The sequence below is a fragment of the Cupressus sempervirens genome, chromosome 5, assembly GCF_028749045.1.
Source record: "Cupressus sempervirens isolate cs-2001-9-10 chromosome 5, ASM2874904v1, whole genome shotgun sequence".
Classification (NCBI taxonomy): Eukaryota; Viridiplantae; Streptophyta; class Pinopsida; order Cupressales; family Cupressaceae; genus Cupressus; species Cupressus sempervirens.
Genome location: NC_143122.1, coordinates 419496151 through 419513529, shown reverse-complemented (window position 1 = coordinate 419513529; position 17379 = coordinate 419496151). Strand labels below are relative to the sequence as shown.

General features: G+C 34.9%; 1 protein-coding gene across 2 annotated transcripts in view; it reads left to right on the top strand.

Moving 5' to 3' along the window:
* The window catches only part of LOC149556568 (putative LRR receptor-like serine/threonine-protein kinase At1g06840), an 84176-nt gene that overhangs the window by 4800 nt on the left and 61997 nt on the right, over positions 1 to 17379 (top strand). For both annotated transcript variants that reach the window (XM_089830936.1, XM_089830935.1), the window contains exons 3-4: positions 4351 to 4422; positions 4640 to 4711. In XM_089830936.1, the coding sequence (XP_089687062.1) occupies positions 4351 to 4422; positions 4640 to 4711 (144 nt within the window). The remainder of the gene's footprint in view (positions 1 to 4350; positions 4423 to 4639; positions 4712 to 17379) is intronic.

Sequence of the window (17379 nt, the reverse complement as noted above, 5' to 3'; positions counted from 1 at the left end):
GAGCTGCACATGGACTCCAATAAATTTTTGGGTACTTCTCTACAATCAGCTTGCTAGCTCCCACACAATTTGCTGCACTATCAGTAACCACTTGAACCACATTTGCAACCCCTACTTCAAGAATTGCTTCCTCTAATATCTGAAATATATATTCAGAAGTTTTTTTATGATTCATAGTGTCAATAACCTTCAAGAATACAACACCTTCAGGACAAGACACTAAAACATTAATCAATGGTCTTTGACAGATATCCGACCATCCATCACTCAATATAGTGCACCCTGTTACCTTCCAAGAGGCTTTGACCACATCTAATTTATCAGTCACTCTATCTTTTGACCTCTCTAAGAGAGTTGTTCTCAAACCCTCAAAAGAAGGAGGTATGTACCCTTTGCCAAACTCTCCAGCCTTTTGAAATACAACACGATAAAGTGGATTTCTAGCTACATTGAAAGGAATTGCACTAGTATAGAATAAATCAGCTAGTAAATCATCAACTACTTGTTTCTCACATGGTTTCCAAAAGCTATTCAGAGTTCCACTCTCTTTTGTTGCCTTTACAACCTGAGGTAGACATGAAGATGATGGTATAGTTGATGTGAATCTAGAGACGTCTTCAATTCTTTGTTTCTTTTGTGCCTTCTTCATCTTTTGAGCAATAGAAGACGAATGCTCTTTCTCTAAAATCGCCCTAAGCTCTTGGGTCACACCTGGACATGCAGTAACACCCCCACCTTTACCTGCTGTAATACCAAGCAAGTGATCCATGACCCTTGTTAAACTTCTAGTAATAACTTTCGGACACAAGTTACACTGAGCTTTATTAGGACCGTTTTGAGTCACATGTTTCCACGCCTCCGAAGTTGATTTGTGGGGAGCCATATTACAATCTATAAAATAAAAAACAAAATAATATGTTATTATTTCAAACTTTAAAACAAAATAATTCAATAAATAATTTAAAAATGTTAATTTAGAATTAAACATGTTAAAGTTCAACTTTTTACAGTAATAATTATATTATTTAAACTAATAATTATATTATTTAAAAATTGAAATATACATTTACTAAACATAATATAATATATCTATTTATTTATTAAATTATAATAAAAATTATAAACTTACAAAGCAAAATAAAGTAAACATATTAATATATATCTAATCGACTCTAAACTCTAATATTTTAAAAGTTTTCCAAATTATGTTAATTACAAATTAATATATCACTATTTTAAGTCAATTTTAAAAAATAAATCAAACATTGAATTAACTATTACAAAATAGATTACAAAGAATTATAAAAAGATTAAATTTTTTATAAACTATATAAAATGAAATAAATTTTTTATACAAATTGTATTAATAAAAAACTATATAAAATGAAATAAATTTTTTATACAAATTATATTAATAAAAAACTATATACAAATTTTATATCTAAAAACTATATTAAAAAAACAAAACTAAATATAAACTTAATACCTATTAAAAATAAAAACTTATACATATTATTACAAAGTTATAAATCTACAAATATAACTGGATCATCATCATATTATTACAAATAACAAGTTACAACTATTGAAATCGCGAAAAACAAATTTATCGCAGGATTTTCACCCACGCGGCACGACAAGGGTTCGGACGTTCACCCAGGCGGGCACGAGCGGGGTTCAGACGTTCACCCAGGCCAGGAGAGGGAAAACGTGATGAAGGCAGGACGCAGGAGAGAAAAAATGCCGCTGGACTTACGTTTCAGAAAACGCAGCCTCAACAAACTCCTTATTTGCATTGGATTTTCTTCTTATTTGCATCGGATTTTATAGACGTTTTTGCTCGACAATACCCTACAAACTCTGCCGGCAATTTCTAAATTTACTTGACGAAGTCCGTTTTTGGTAGTCGAATGAATGGCGGATTTGAACGAATTTTTAAGGCAAGTTTCAAATTTGGCAATATCCGAATATCAAGCTTGATATTCGCCGAATCTTGTGACTTAGGTGTAGGACCTAGATAAGGGCGATCAGAATTAATAATGTGTACAATCAGTCCAAACCCTCCTTGTATGACTCATAAGCCATAATTGCTGCTGAATGGTTGCAAAAACACTGTCTACAAACCCCTGAAGAGTAACAAACATTGATGGTGACATCCCCGAGGAGTGGTGTCCAAGATCTAGCAAGAGTAGATGAAGAACAAACCCTCAAAATTGCTGATTTCATTTTAGAGACAATGTAGTACATTAATAACAACATGTAAACTTGAAACTTGCCTTATAATGCCGATTACAAAATAGTGACCTTGTAGTAGCAACAAGAAAACTCGAAACTTGGCCCAAAGATGCTAATGTGATGTTGTGATGCAATCCTCTTGCAAATATGAATAAAAGAATCCAATTATAAGGGGGTTTTTCCTTGATCCAATTATGGGAAAGCTAAGAGGGTTTTTGTTCTCCATGATGTCCAAATCAACTAAGGGGTTGTATCCTTGGATGTAAACTTCAAAGCTCAATTCGAAGAATTGAACATGATGACAAAACCATAAGATTCAAATAAAGTACCCTGAATTTGAACTTTGTAGCAGCACATTGGGCTCTTGAGACCAAGTTTGTTAAGTATTGATAAATACTTTTTATGTTAATAATATTATTTAAGTTGCTTGTTAAATTAAAAATTGCCAAGGCCAACTTTAATAATATTAAAAATTATTTAACTTGCTTTGCTATTTAGCCTATAGGAAATGAATGGCAATAGGCTAAAGCTACATTATCAGAATTGTGCATGTAAGCTCGGAAACAGCTTTGGTTTTAGCATGAGTGCCCATTTCTAAAAACCCTAATAATTGGGATCTCGTCATATAAGAAATTTGATTACAATGAGGGTGTTTTGGAGTGGAGACCAAAATTGAGAACTTAGACAACTAATTTTATCACTATTAGAATAACATTGATCCATGATAAAGTACCATACAATCAATATCAAAGACTCAAATACAATCATTAGATCCTTTCCTCAAACTTCCACTAGATCAAGGAAGAGGAAGATGTAAAATGACCCAAGTCCAAGTCAAATTCTTGGGCTGTTAATTCAAGTCTAAGTCAAACTTTTCGAACTTTGGCTATTACTTCTGTTATGGATCTCATGATTAATTTTATTGTTGTTTTATAGTCTACGGTATTGATAGTCTAGTTTGTTAAAGCTTATTATGTTATTTGATTTCTGCTATAATGATGTATTCTATATTGATATTGTTTCCGAAATAGCCTTGGTATTCAACTTATAAGTTCCATCCAGAAAATCAACTCATATTCCACAATAGTTTCACAACATAAAGCTAGATATTATAATATGAGGATAATAAAAATAGCTATGGACAACAAGGTTCTCAAAATAGATGCATAATATCAACATATTTGACATTCTTGAATTTTCTGATTTATGTGAGTACCTGTCCGAATTCAAAAATTTAAAAACTTCAATTAGTTTTGTTATAGATGCAGAAGGAAAAGAGGGAACGAGGGAATGAAAGGTATTTTCTGTTTTTGCTTCTGTTATTAACTTCTAGATGATGGGTAAGAAAATGGGAAAAGAAGAATATTACACAGAACTCAGGGTAATCCTAATGAGGGAGGAAATAAGAAAAGAATAAAATCTCCATGAGATAGTGATGAACCGAGCTAAAGCCAGAGAAATTATTAGGTGAACATGGATTCTAGGGGTAAAATGTTTAAAATTATAATTTCAGGATTGTTTAAGCATTTTTTCTCCTAGCTATCACTTTTGGGCACCGTGATTTAGACTGTAAATAAATGAAAGAATTGCAGTTCAGCCATAATTCTAGTTTTGATTAAGGAGTTTACAATCAATTCTTTCTATCCATGTTATTAACAAGATGCAGTTCATCTGATATAAAGCAAGATTTTTCATAAATGGAGCTTTCTGATAGACAAATTGAACTTTCATAATTTAAATTTGTATTCCATTTTGTTCAATCGTCTTAACTTTAATGAAATACTGGTGAAGTTTACCAGATTGAACTTCCAGCGATTTAAAGTTGATTGAACATAGTGGTATCCAGATATACATTTTGAAAATGGAGACCTGTGCAGATAATCCTGAAAATTCTAAATTGAACCTTAATTCTATGAACTTTAGAGAATCATTTAGCCTGTTTCATTCGTAATTTCACTGCTAATGCATTTAAGATAATAGAATCTCGTAGTAAGATCTTGGAATGGAAGATAAACAATATATGTCTGAACTAAAATTGAATGATGTAGAAAGAAAATTTGAATTTCAACCATCATTTTCCTTAAAACAAACTAATTTCAATGTTTGGATATACAGGGAATTGTTAACTTTGAATCTTACAGGACAAATAGCTCCAGAAATTGGACAACTACAACAACTGAAAATTTTGTAAGTTTAAGAAGGATATTAAATTTACAGAGCCCTCTTAAAAAGTATTTCTAATTTCATGAAAGTCAGTCATGTTTCCTTCCAAGATTAGTTTTACTTATTACTTTTATTATGTGTAATCTGCACTATTGCATTCTTGAGATTTCTAGAATGTACATAACATGACATGAAGAAAATTATGATTCTAACATAACTTTGTGTTTTCCTCTTTTGGAAGGGATTTTATGTGGAACAATATAACGGGCAGCATCCCAAAGGAGATAGGAAATATAACAACTCTCGAGCTCTTGTGAGTTTCCTTATCTACAAGATTATTTGAATGACTTCAAAGTTGTTGGCAAGTAGATGCACTCTTCAGTTGAGTGCCTAGAATGTTTTTCCTCTACCAATGTTGTTATTTCACCATATAATGTTTTTCCTCTACCAATTATTTCACCATAAAGTTCTCTCTTTTTGCTTTTCCAAATAATTTACTAATGGCCAAAACTGAAGACAGTCCAAAGTCTGAATGCATTTGCAATACATATCCTGGAGAGACTCCTCTTCAAAAGTAAGGGTATCAGTAGTCTCCTGGAATTTGTCAAAGTTAGGCCTTTCTGTCCAAGGATTCTTAAGATCCTCTTGAGATATGTGTTCCCTGGGCTTCCTTTCTAAGAAATATTGCTTCTCGTCTTCTGTGGACTTCTCTGAATCAAACCTTAGCCAGAGGGTAGTCTTTCACTCAGTGATCTGACTTCTTGCATCAAGGCATTCCAAAGGGAGTTTTTCAAACTCCAAAGGCCTCTTTTAGATCCCCATCATTTCATATGGATATCTTCAAAGGGATAATGGCAGAAGCATCCATACAAACATAGATTCTTGCATACAATGTTCATTTTCTAGTGTTGTCTAGATTGAAGGGGTAGCTAAAGGAGCTAGCAATCTGTTTAAACACCTCGTTCTAGATCTTATGGGAGCTGAGGCAACCTTGCCTAGACTAGATCAATGTTGAATGATTCTTTAGCAAGATTATAATCAGGGTATCATTCATGTATGCTTTTCCCAAAATCCAAGGACCCCTAGAAGAACATTACAAAGATCCTCTTCACAAGAAAAGAAAAGGAGAAGAAACCCTTGGTTGTTGTAGGCTGTACCAACATCTAGTTGCCCATTGAATGATCAACATTTCTTTGCCCAGGATCTACCTAATGCACATTAGGCTGGGGTTCAATGAATTTTCTGAGCAGGGACAAAGCCAGATTTTAAACCCCCTAAGAAAAAGAACATTAGAAACTTGAAAAAAAAACTCACCTTGTGATATTGCTATTGAGATTCAACCATGTAGTTTTTGAGTCAAACTCATTGACCCATGTTTCATGAGTAGTGGTTTACACAATCCCATCTCTCATGACAATGAATAGAACACTTATCCCTCATTAGATCTAGGTGATGCTCACAGAGGTGAAACACCGGAACTTCCCAGGAGGTCACCCGTCCCAATGCTACTCCAGCTCAAGTGTGCTTAACTACAGTTTGTGTAAATCACTACTCATGAAGCATGGGTCAACGAGTTTGACTAAAAAACTACATAGTTGAATCACAATTTGACTTGCTGTGGAAAACATCTCCTACTTATCAATACTCACCTTCTTTAATGTAACGTCCCCACCTCCTAGGCTGGTTATAGCCTGATTCCTTGATGTTGAAACCTGCAACAACTGTTAGTAGATTGCATAGAAAGGTCACCAATACACACATATGCAAATGAAAGAAAACTATATTCCAGTTCCCACATGATCCTTAGGGAGAGCCCAAAATCAGGTTCCTAGTTCTCTGGGGAGGACCACCAAAGGCTGTAGGTGCCTTATGGCCAAAATTATAACAATCCTCAACTATTTATCATCTCATCTTGGTTTATCTCCACTAAGGCCTCTAGGATAACCAACATTGGTTTATCCATCGTTATAAGTCTTGGAAATAGATTCCATCTCTTTCCAAACCTTATGGATACTTGTCAAGGTGTATCCCTCTATCACGTATGCATATCTATTTTCCATTACCAATATATATGGTCCGTAAGATATTATCAAATCTCTCTCTAGATTCCATTTTGGAATCATGACATTCACTAAGAATGCCCTCCACCAAGCATAGCTTGGATCGTTCTTGACATTCACTAAGAACACCCTCCACCAAGTAGAGCTTGGATCGTTCTGGACATTCACTAAGAATGCCCTCCACCAAGTATAGCTTGAATCATTCTTGGCATTCACTAAGAATGCCCTCCTCCAAGCAGAGCTTGGATAAATTTATAAACATAAATACAAATGAGTAATACCTTTACTCAGTTGTCAGACTAACTTGATCTGCTATCTCTGTTGTCTTTGAGACTATCCTCTTATTAATTTAGATTGCTTCTTAAAAAGGAATGGATTGCCCAAGGACAAATCCTCTTTCCTGATTTGATGCTATAATGGCTTGTTGATGCAAAAAGATTGCTGCAATAAATATATCTCACTTTATGATTCTATCTGCAATAGTTCCCCGTACAGTTTCCCCAAGGACTTGACTGTTTAATTCTTATCTAAGTAGCTCAGAGAATTAGCAATTCGTTGCTGCTTAATAACTAGTTTCTTGCATTGCAATATATTGCTGCTGTCTATCTTTCTATCACTTGGCTGAGTAGATTTATTATTTTCTGATTAGGATTATTAGTACTGAATGTAATATCTATTGATCCTTGATTGGTTATTAAGGTATGCTGCTGATTCTATATTTAAATACTTGACTGTTATATTTCCCTTTTGTTCGATCTGGATACTATTTCTTTGATGGACAATTGTTTGTTTGTGCACTCTGATTGATTCCATTTGTTTGACCAGTGCTGACTTTCTGATCATTATGTGTCTCCCACAAATATGCTACAAGGTCTCCCACCATCTGTTATAAAGACTACTACGATTCTGATCACAACAATGTCATGAAGTATCCACAATCTCTCCTCAAATGCCTGTTACAACTCCTTATATACATCATCACAAATCAGGAATACCATATCTTAATCTGAAAACTATTTTTATATAGTTTTGTCCATCTGGTGCATATTTTAATACCATTCCCTTCTCCCTGCTTCTTCAAGTTCAATTGTCATATATATCTTTTCTTATGTTATTTTATAGAGGCATCCTTTAGAATAGACTTAACCTTTCAAAAATATGTCCTTATGTAATCACACTCCTATTACTTGAATTCTTCACAAATTCCTTTGAATGGATTGCTGCTCTTGCTTTTATTTCTTTAATTGAATCTTTTCACTTTAAAATATTGGGACACCCTTTTTGTTATGATCACAGCCTTTTTAATAAATTAATCGCTTCTCTTTTATAACCGCTGCTTCTCTATTAATAATTATCAATCTTTTATAAATATCACTGCCATAGAACTAACGCAATTTCTTGTCTTCAATGAATTTAATCACTACCATTCTTACAGTTAATCACACCTTACTCTTGCATTAGATGTGACAAATTTTGTCAATACGAGTGTTTTTGTCTTTAGATAAGAGAAGAAACTTTACCTCTTTCAATAAGAATATTGTCTTCCAGTGAAACAATGTTTCTTTATTATATTATCATATTAATAATTTAGTGACATTAATAATATAGTGAATATTAAAAAAAATTATATTATTATTTATTCATTCTTATTTTTATTAATTGTCGAATCTTTTTGACTATTCATTTAATTATAATTTATAATTTATAATTTATTTTATTTGTTTTTATATTTTGATTTTAATATTTTTTTAATTTCTTAAATTCTCTTTAGAAAGGGGACATGACATTTAGGATTGAGATGTGGCAACAAGGGGGATTTAAAAAAGCACCTTTCTCTTTGCATTGAAGCAATTGAATCTCATATAAGGCAATGCAAGATCAATTTCTAGAGGCTCGTTTGAAAGGATCTTGGTGGAACTTGAGTGACTTGTTTAACGAATTAAGGCTAGATTTTGTGGAGACCACATTGATATCCTTGGTTTCCAAACTTTTAGTTGCAATAGATTTCTTCCTATCCACCTCCATTGAAAGGAATCCCACCATCCCACCATCTAACAACCATTGTCTTGTTAGAATTTGCATCTTGGTTCACTTATAGATTTTTTTGGTTCAAATTTTAAAAAGCTTTCTTGTTCACATCCTCTCCCACTTCCATTAGAAATGTCCCACTACAATACATTGCCAAGGCCTAAATTTTATAGTTAGTACCTAAGTTGCCAATTTAGATGTGGATGTGAGAATCGGGTGCATGGATGCACAATTTTTTGTTTGGATTTAGGATACATTTGGATGTGTTTATACATACACACACACATATATATTTATATTATATATGCAAAGAAATGCTAGAAATATACAAAATTAAATCATTTGATAGAATTGTACTTCACCATTTATCAAAATATTTGATAACTCACAAATATTCAAATTGAAATAACTAATAAGCCATATCATATATGTCTGATTTCATGATGCCAATGCAAATCAGAAATCATTACAATTTCAAAATCAAAATTTAGTTCATGATTGAATGTTCATCAACCAAGGATTCAAGATTCAAGATTCACTAATCCAAATTAGAATCATATGGACTCGCAAAAAATCCTCATCGTCTCCAATTGCTCCAAGTTCAAGATCATTTCAACCCAAAATGGTTCCACTTGTGCTAGATGCACTATGTGTCATGATGTTATAACCATCATCATCCATGATTATAGTAAGCTCTTGAATTCTCGCATCCAAGTTTGCATATTGAAGTTCTACATTCTAATGCTTGGATGCCCCTTGTAGTGATCATCCTTACGTGACAAAAGACACAAGTTGGTATGAATGTATACCAAATCTTTAGCTTTTTTTGAGCCCAACCGGTTACGCTTCACAAAGTGGATAGAGTATGTACTCCAATTCAGTTCAACAATTGAAGAACTTGCAATCTGGACAATGTTAAAAAAATTATATATAAATATAAAAAATAAAAGGTAAATTAAAGAATTGTGAAGTACAAATGGTAAACAAAAAACTAAAAAATTTACTTGTGAGAGGACCTGCAAGAGGTTGTAGATGCTTAAATGGTTGACCATAGAAGTACCACCATGTGATAACTCCCATGTTGTTTTGGTCCTTTATTGTAATTGGACCAAGTTTACCTCTCGAGGCAAATAAGCCAAATACCATCCTAACATGTTTGTGCAATTCTTCATCTGGGAAGAGTCTTGCAAAAGCTTTATAGCTCCTAGTAGAAACTTCTGTGGGGTTTGTGATCTGTATGGATGACAGTTTCCTTGCCTAGAATATAATGCTTCCATTGTTTGTAAGCTTGAACAATGACATATAATTCCTTATCATAGGTGGGATATCTACATACTGTATTAGATAATGTTTCACTATGGTAGGCAACCTAATGTGCATGTTGCATAAGGACTACTCCTAGGGCATATTCTGATGCATCAGTTTGTATGTCAAAACACTGTTGTAAATCAGGAAGAGATAAAACTGGTGTAGAGCATAACCTCTATTTCAACTCCTCAAATGCTTGTTGATGAGCACTTGACCATTTGAATTTTGCTTGCATTTGTGCTCGTAGTGACTGATTTAGAGGCCAAGACAAATGTGAAAACCCAAGCACAAATCTGCAATAAAACTTGGTAACCTCACAAAGCTACACAACTCAGTGAGATTACTTGGAGAAGGCCAGTATTTCATAACTTGTATCTTTTCAGGATCAACATGCACACCCTCACTATCAATAACAGCCCAAATATTTGATACTCTACATACCAAAAAAGCATTTTTCCTAGTTAGCATAAAGTCCATGGTCTTGCAAGGCCGAAAATACTTATTCCACATGTTGCAGATGCTCTTCCCAAGTTTTGCTAAAAATGAGAATGTCATCTAGATACACCACTACAAAATAACTAGTGAATGACTTGAGTACATCATTCATCATCCTCATAAATATGGCTAGAGCATTTGTGAGGCCAAAAGGCATTACCAACCATTCAACCAATCCCTCCTTAGATTTAAAAGTAGTCTTTCATACATCTGTTGGATCAATTGGCACTTGATGTTACCCTAATTTTAAATCAATTTTAGTGAAGAATTTTGCCCTCTAAGTTGGTCCAATAGATCATCTACTTGAGGAATTGGATATCTGTTTTTAATAGTGATCTTATTCAATGCTCTATAATCAATACAAAGTTTCCATGTTCCATCCTTTTTTTTTGCAAGTACAATTGGGCTACCGCAAGGAGATGCACTGGGGTGAATATGCCTTTTCTGAATCAGTTTTTGTGTCCACCTTTTGATCTCATCATTTTCTAACATAGATCTCCTAGATACTGGCTTATTAGGCAATGGTGTCCCTAGAATCAAATTGATAGAATGTCCAACTTGGCAGTGTGAGGGTGCACCTATTGTTAACTTTTTGATATTTTGTTTTAAAATTTGTTCCATTGACCTTTGTTGTTTTGTTGTGATGAACATGGTGGTATGGGAATTACATACCATTTTTTTCCTTCTTCAAGACGAATCGTTAATAACACAAATGTACTAGTTTGGGCAATCAATCTTCTACATTGTTTTGGACTAATCAAAGATGCAAAGTGAGTAGGACTTTCCTATGGTATTCAATACTTTTGTTCACCCAATTTAGTTATCACACTTCGTGGCCTAGATTCGTACACCCCATGGCGCTGATACATGTATGGCTGTCCCAAGAAAATATCACACACATCAAGAGGAGCTACATCACAAATCACCTCATCTTTGAATGGTTTTATGGAATATGAAATACGACATTGCTTGTTTACTTGAATGTCTCACCCTTGGCTTACCCATACCATAAAATATGGTTGTGGCTGTGGTGTTATCTTTAGATTTAGTCTTTTTACAATCTTAACAGATATCAAATTCTTTTGGCTACCACTATCAACAACGAAATGCAAAGCTTTTCCTCCTATCCACATTTGTGAATGAAATAATCTCTCTTCATCATCCTGAGCAAATACCTTTGCAGTGGCCACTGTTGCATATGGGTCAGCCTCAATGATTTTTTTATCTTCCTTTTGTTTTCCAAAATCTTTCACCTTGTGTTCAATAGTTTCTTCATGGGTTTCCATCATTAAATTCTTTATAGTTCTGCAATCTTTAGTGCTATGCGAGGGACTTTTGTGGACTTCACACCACGTACCTAATTCTTGGCCTATTTTCTTCACACCCCATGTCTTCTTTGCTAGTGAATTTGGAAATGAGTCCTTGGCAATTTGTTTCCCTATAGGTTTATTACCTTCACCTTTCCATTTGTTGTTCATTGGATTTTTCCTCCTCCCTTTTTGTTTGAACTTCTCCTCAATTTATCATGCATATTTGAAAGCACTAGACAATGTCTCTATATTCAAGAAATCCATTTCGGTCTGGATGTATCTATGAAGACCACTCTTGTACTTCAAAACCCGATGTTTTTCTAAGTCTTTGATACCAAGCTTCACAGAGAGAGAATGGAATATTTTAGTGTATTCCTGACCTAATTGGTCCTTCTTCTATCAGAGTAATTGCCATTACATATATTTCTTGTTCACATATATTTTTAGGGTAATATTCTTGTTTTATGTGCTCCACAAAATCTGCTCATGTGGGTATACTATCCAATAATACAAAAAGGTCGTGCTCATCTTGTGCTACTTGGGCTTCTTTAGTTTCTGTATAAACTTCCCATGCGAGCTTCACATGATTCTCATCTTTGAGGAGGGCTATGGTGATTTTTTCAATATCTGAAAAATTATTAACACAAAAGTACCTCTCGAATTTTGACAACCAATCATCAATAGCGTTTGCATCAATTTTCCCTTGAAAAGTTGGGATATCAAAATTTACCTTACTTTAAATGGAGTTTGCCCACCAAATGTTGAATTCCTTGGATTGGCCTACGACTCTTGTTTTCCCAACATCCGTGAAAATTGCTTTATCATTTCTTCATATTGTTTACTCAATGCATCTTCCACCAGTGTTTTGAAGGATTCTTCCATCCTGTCAACCTATTGTTTTGCCATCTGTGAGCATGCCCGTCTCAAAGGAAGATAATCTGAAGGATCTCTTGTAGCCAATCCCAACCTTTGGTAAGCTGACCATGTATGATGGGACATACAAGGGCGGACAAGCTCTGATACCACTGATCCGAATTATGATTCTAGATTGCAACACCTGGTGTGATACCTGTGGTATTGCTAATTCTAATGCAAATAGAACGACTTTTGGACAATAGATAATGGAAGCCAAAAACTGGTACATTTCATTTAGAATTCAAGTTTCTACAAAGTACGATGAATCTAAAGGGCCACCAACATCGCTTTGAAAAGAAATGAACAGTCCACATAATGTTAACTACAAAATAAAATATCAAAACTATGAAAACTATTTTAAATTTTGTCTACTTGTAGAAGTCATAACTTTCAGTGTATAGCTCAAAAATGTACGCCGCTTACACTATTGGAAAGATAATCAAATTATCTATCTCCAATTTTAACAGCCAAGCTTTTTGGAAGCTTTCAGGTCCCATAAATGCCTCGAAGACCTCCGAACATGCCAAATACTGGAACATAGAAAATACCAAAAAATCAGATTTCGATATTTTCCCATTTTTGCTTCTACCACCCTCCTCTGGATCATCGTGGACCATGTTCTGATCATCTTGTCCCCTGCCTCTAACCAAGTTTCCCTAGACTTCTGCCTCTAAAAGAGTTCCTCCTTAGCTAGAATATCTTCATATTGTTGCATAAGTTTCTTTTCTTCAAGTTACTATTGTAAACCCGTCCCATGATCCAAAACTTCTTTGTCGGGAGATTCCAATTTATCCTCCAAGGTAAGTTTATCCTCAAAGATATTGCCAAAAAAACTGAGTTACATTCTTTTAGTTTACGTTTAATAATCTTTAACTTACTGACCACTTGAAAAAGTTTAGAGCCAGATACATCAGCTTCATTCCACCATTGCTTAGTCAAATGAAGGCAGTTCTCATCCTTCAGCCACATATGTTTGAACTTAAAAGGGCAGTTGCTTGGTCTTTTGTCCTCAATAATTTTAAGCTCAATAAGGAAATTATTTGATTCCAAAACTAGTGTAACTAGAGATACAAATGAAATAGAGATGGTTGATAAATCCCCGTGGACAAAGAACCTATCAAGTTTTTCAACAATATTATGAAAACCCTTTCTCTTGTTGTTCTAGGTGAATGAATCGGGGGAGCATTCAATTTCCAATAGACCGACCCTATTGACCCAGTCTACGAAATCCTTGGAAGCTGAGGAGAGATAGGAACTACCACCATGTTTCTCTAAGGGTCTAAGGATGGCATTAAAATATCCTAAAATGGAAATCTTTGACCCCCCTAGACTGATTCTATCTTCTATTTCCTTCCGTACCCTAGCTTTATCCTGGTTACTTGTTGGACCATAAACTTTGAAGAGTCTGAAACAAGCTTTGGATCTAATACCCTTTACTAGCCCACACATCCAGTTCTTGTGGATTTCCTAAGAAGGAATTGAGGCATTCCTAGGATTGTACAAATTAGCAATCCCCTCTGAGGCACCTTCTGCTGGAGAGTCTTTAATTTCCTTCCAGCCTAGCGATCGTCTAAATTTATCCATCTCTACCTTAGCTAACTTGGTCTCTTAGATAAGGATGATATCAACTCTAGTCGTCGAGATACAACATTTTAGAAGACACTATTTGTTAGGGGCTTTAAGGCCCCTAATGGTCCAGGTTAAGATATTCATAGTACTATGGGAAAGATCTTCCCCTTCCCAGCCTGAAATAAGTTAGTTAATTTCAATTTCCCTGTGGCTACTCCATCTGTGGATCTAAGCTCCAAAGTGATTTAGGACCACATGTTTGAGGATTTGGAACAATCCGGGTAGGCTTGACTTAGTTGTTGGGAAGCAGCCCTAAAGAATCTTGCTCCCTATTTGACCTTGTTTCCTGATCAAAGAAAACCATCCCTACATCTGTGCTTAGGTGGAAGGGGTCTGTGTAATGTTCCATTGTTCTGCTACCCCTCTGGAATAGATCTGTACAAGTATAAACCTAATGAATGCCAAGATCAACTTGCCCTATTGCACACGAGAGGAGGCCTGAAAGAGGCTGTACACAATGAGGCCATACGGTAGTTGCTAGGAGGTTGGCAAATTGATGGCTGTATGGTAATGTTACTAGCCGTACGGTGGAGAGAATGGGCAAGTAGTTAGGCCGTATAGTGGTTCATACGGGAAGTAGCAAAGTGGTAAGACCGTGGGGGGTGTCAAGAGGCTGTACAGTTGACTTGGTGGTCATACGGTGGTGGCCGTACGGTAGTTTGGAACACAATGGATGAAGTTGTATGGTATATGTGTGGAGGGCCATATAGTTGTCTAATGGGAGGCAATACGACTTAGCTTGGAGGCCGTATGAGTGTGTAATGGTAGTTGCACAGAGTGTTGTGAGTAGCGGATGGGGTACGGAAGAAAGAATGACTTCAAATCTGCACTTTAAATTATTAATCTCAAATTCATCAGATAATGCCAAACAAGAATGGAGATTTGAACACAAACAACCTTCAATTAATATTTGCCAAGAGATGGTGCTCCGATTTGCTAGATCTGAGCGAAGTATTACAGGCAACGGAATAGGGTGAGGGTTGAATCCCACCGAAACCGGACAAGCCAAGTAGGGAAGATCTTTCAAATCTGAAATGACGAACAACAGAGAATCCCAACAAGAATTCATAGTACAAAGAAAATAATCCAAAATGCATACCTAACGACTACCTACAAGCTGTGCTTAAATACCCGTTGGGGAAAACTTTCCGAGGGTGTACAAAGATAATCGACAGCTACACAACTAGTGAAACAAAACAAAACTGGGTCCGAGATATATTAAATCAATCAACCCATTAACAATAGTTTGATTAATAAATTATTTCTATAACAGGAACATTACAATCCCCCATTAGACCCTTGTCATTCTCAAGAGTTCGATTTATAAGAATTGATTTTGCTCTTCTAACCTCTTCTTCATCACATATTTCATCTAAGAATTGATTCATGAGATCATCCACTACCATATTGTTAAGGGCTTGTACTAAAACATTAACTTCCCTTTTGACTCGTCTTGGGGTCTCCATAGTTTCCTCCCATGGAGGAATGACAATGTCCTCCTGATCTCCTATGTTATTATTGGGTGAACCCTATTGAATGTCAAAACCCTGATCGAACTGATCCTTTGCCGGGGATATTTGTACTGGAACGGTATTGGCAATAATATGGGAGGATTCTACCTCCACTTGGTTCTCTTCCTAACTATTACAGATCGGAGATGGGGGGATTCCTAATCTCCTCTTCTTCCCATTCTTCCTCTGTTTGAAGATAGAAACCTTCGCCATCCTCATTAAGAATGACTTGGACATTCGAGGCAGGGATAGAATCTTGTTTGTTAATAGGAGCTGATGAAGGGCAATTGAAAATAAGGGAGTCTTCCCAGAAAGAACCCTCGACAAATCTAGGTTCAATAGAAATGATTTTACCATTGATGTTAATATCTAGCGGTTTAGGTTTTAATATGCTATTATTCATATTAACGATAAAAGTCAGATTGGAGCAGTTAAGATCAGATTCTACAAAACCTGAAAAGGATCCTAGAGAATTGCCTATAAGCTTAAGTGTTTCCTTAACATTTAACTCTATTGGGAGATTTGGTAAAATTATTGCTCAATCTACTTTGCAATCTCCCACTTTCCATGGATCGGAAAAGGGTTTCCAATGGAACACTTTGAAGGGGTCACCATTAAAAACTAGGGTTTCCTCTTTGAGAAGACTATTTTTTGAATTAATACCATCACAAGTTAAAGAAAGAAAGTTATTTTCCATAATTGCTAAATCTATGTGATTTCCTAAGAGCTGCTTTATCCATTTGACTATGGCATTTATATCCATACTTGGGCCAATCCATCGAGCAAAAACACCATATTTCTGGCATTGGCGCTAGATGTATTCCATCGAATGACCTGTCAAATTTAAAACAAGGCAATCATCTTCCATGGATCGTGGATTGTTACACCGAGATTTTGCCATATCTGAAGTAGGGGACGGTTTTGCAGCCTCCTTTCTAGGGGTTTGGTGTTCGCTCTTAAGTATGGAGAATGAATTTGGGTTGAGCTTGGTATCGCTTTTGCCTTTTGACTTAGGGGGAAACTTCGCATAGGGTTTCACATTCCTTCTGGCCTCTGATCTTGATTTCTTAGCATTATTATTTCGCGATCGACGAGATCGTACTACTGTCCATTCTTCTCGGTCATCATCCGCAATAGTGTAAGGGCTTAAGGACTTGAGGAAGGGAACAACATATCGTGACCTCCAGAAGACATGACATTGTCTCAGATACCTATTGAAATCTTAATGAGGGTTAGACTTTGTTGAGTTTGCACAATTCACACAGTTCGCTCTTGGCGCAAAGGCCATCACATTTTACATATTTTAATATACTCAAAAAAGAAATTACTCATTACTCTTAAGGGTTGTATTATTAGATATTTATTAATCACTATATATATATATATATATATATATCTATATATATACATATATATATATATATATATATACACATATATATAGATACATATATATACATACATACATATATATATACATATACATATATACATACATACATACATATATAGATATATATATACATACATATATATATATATATACATACATACATATATATATATATATATATATATATATATATATATATATATATATATATATATATATATATATATATATATAACTCAATGGTGTGTATGTATATATATAAAACTCAAGTGTATGTGTGTATGAATATGTTAATATCTATAATTAAGCACAGATAATATTTAACTGATTTT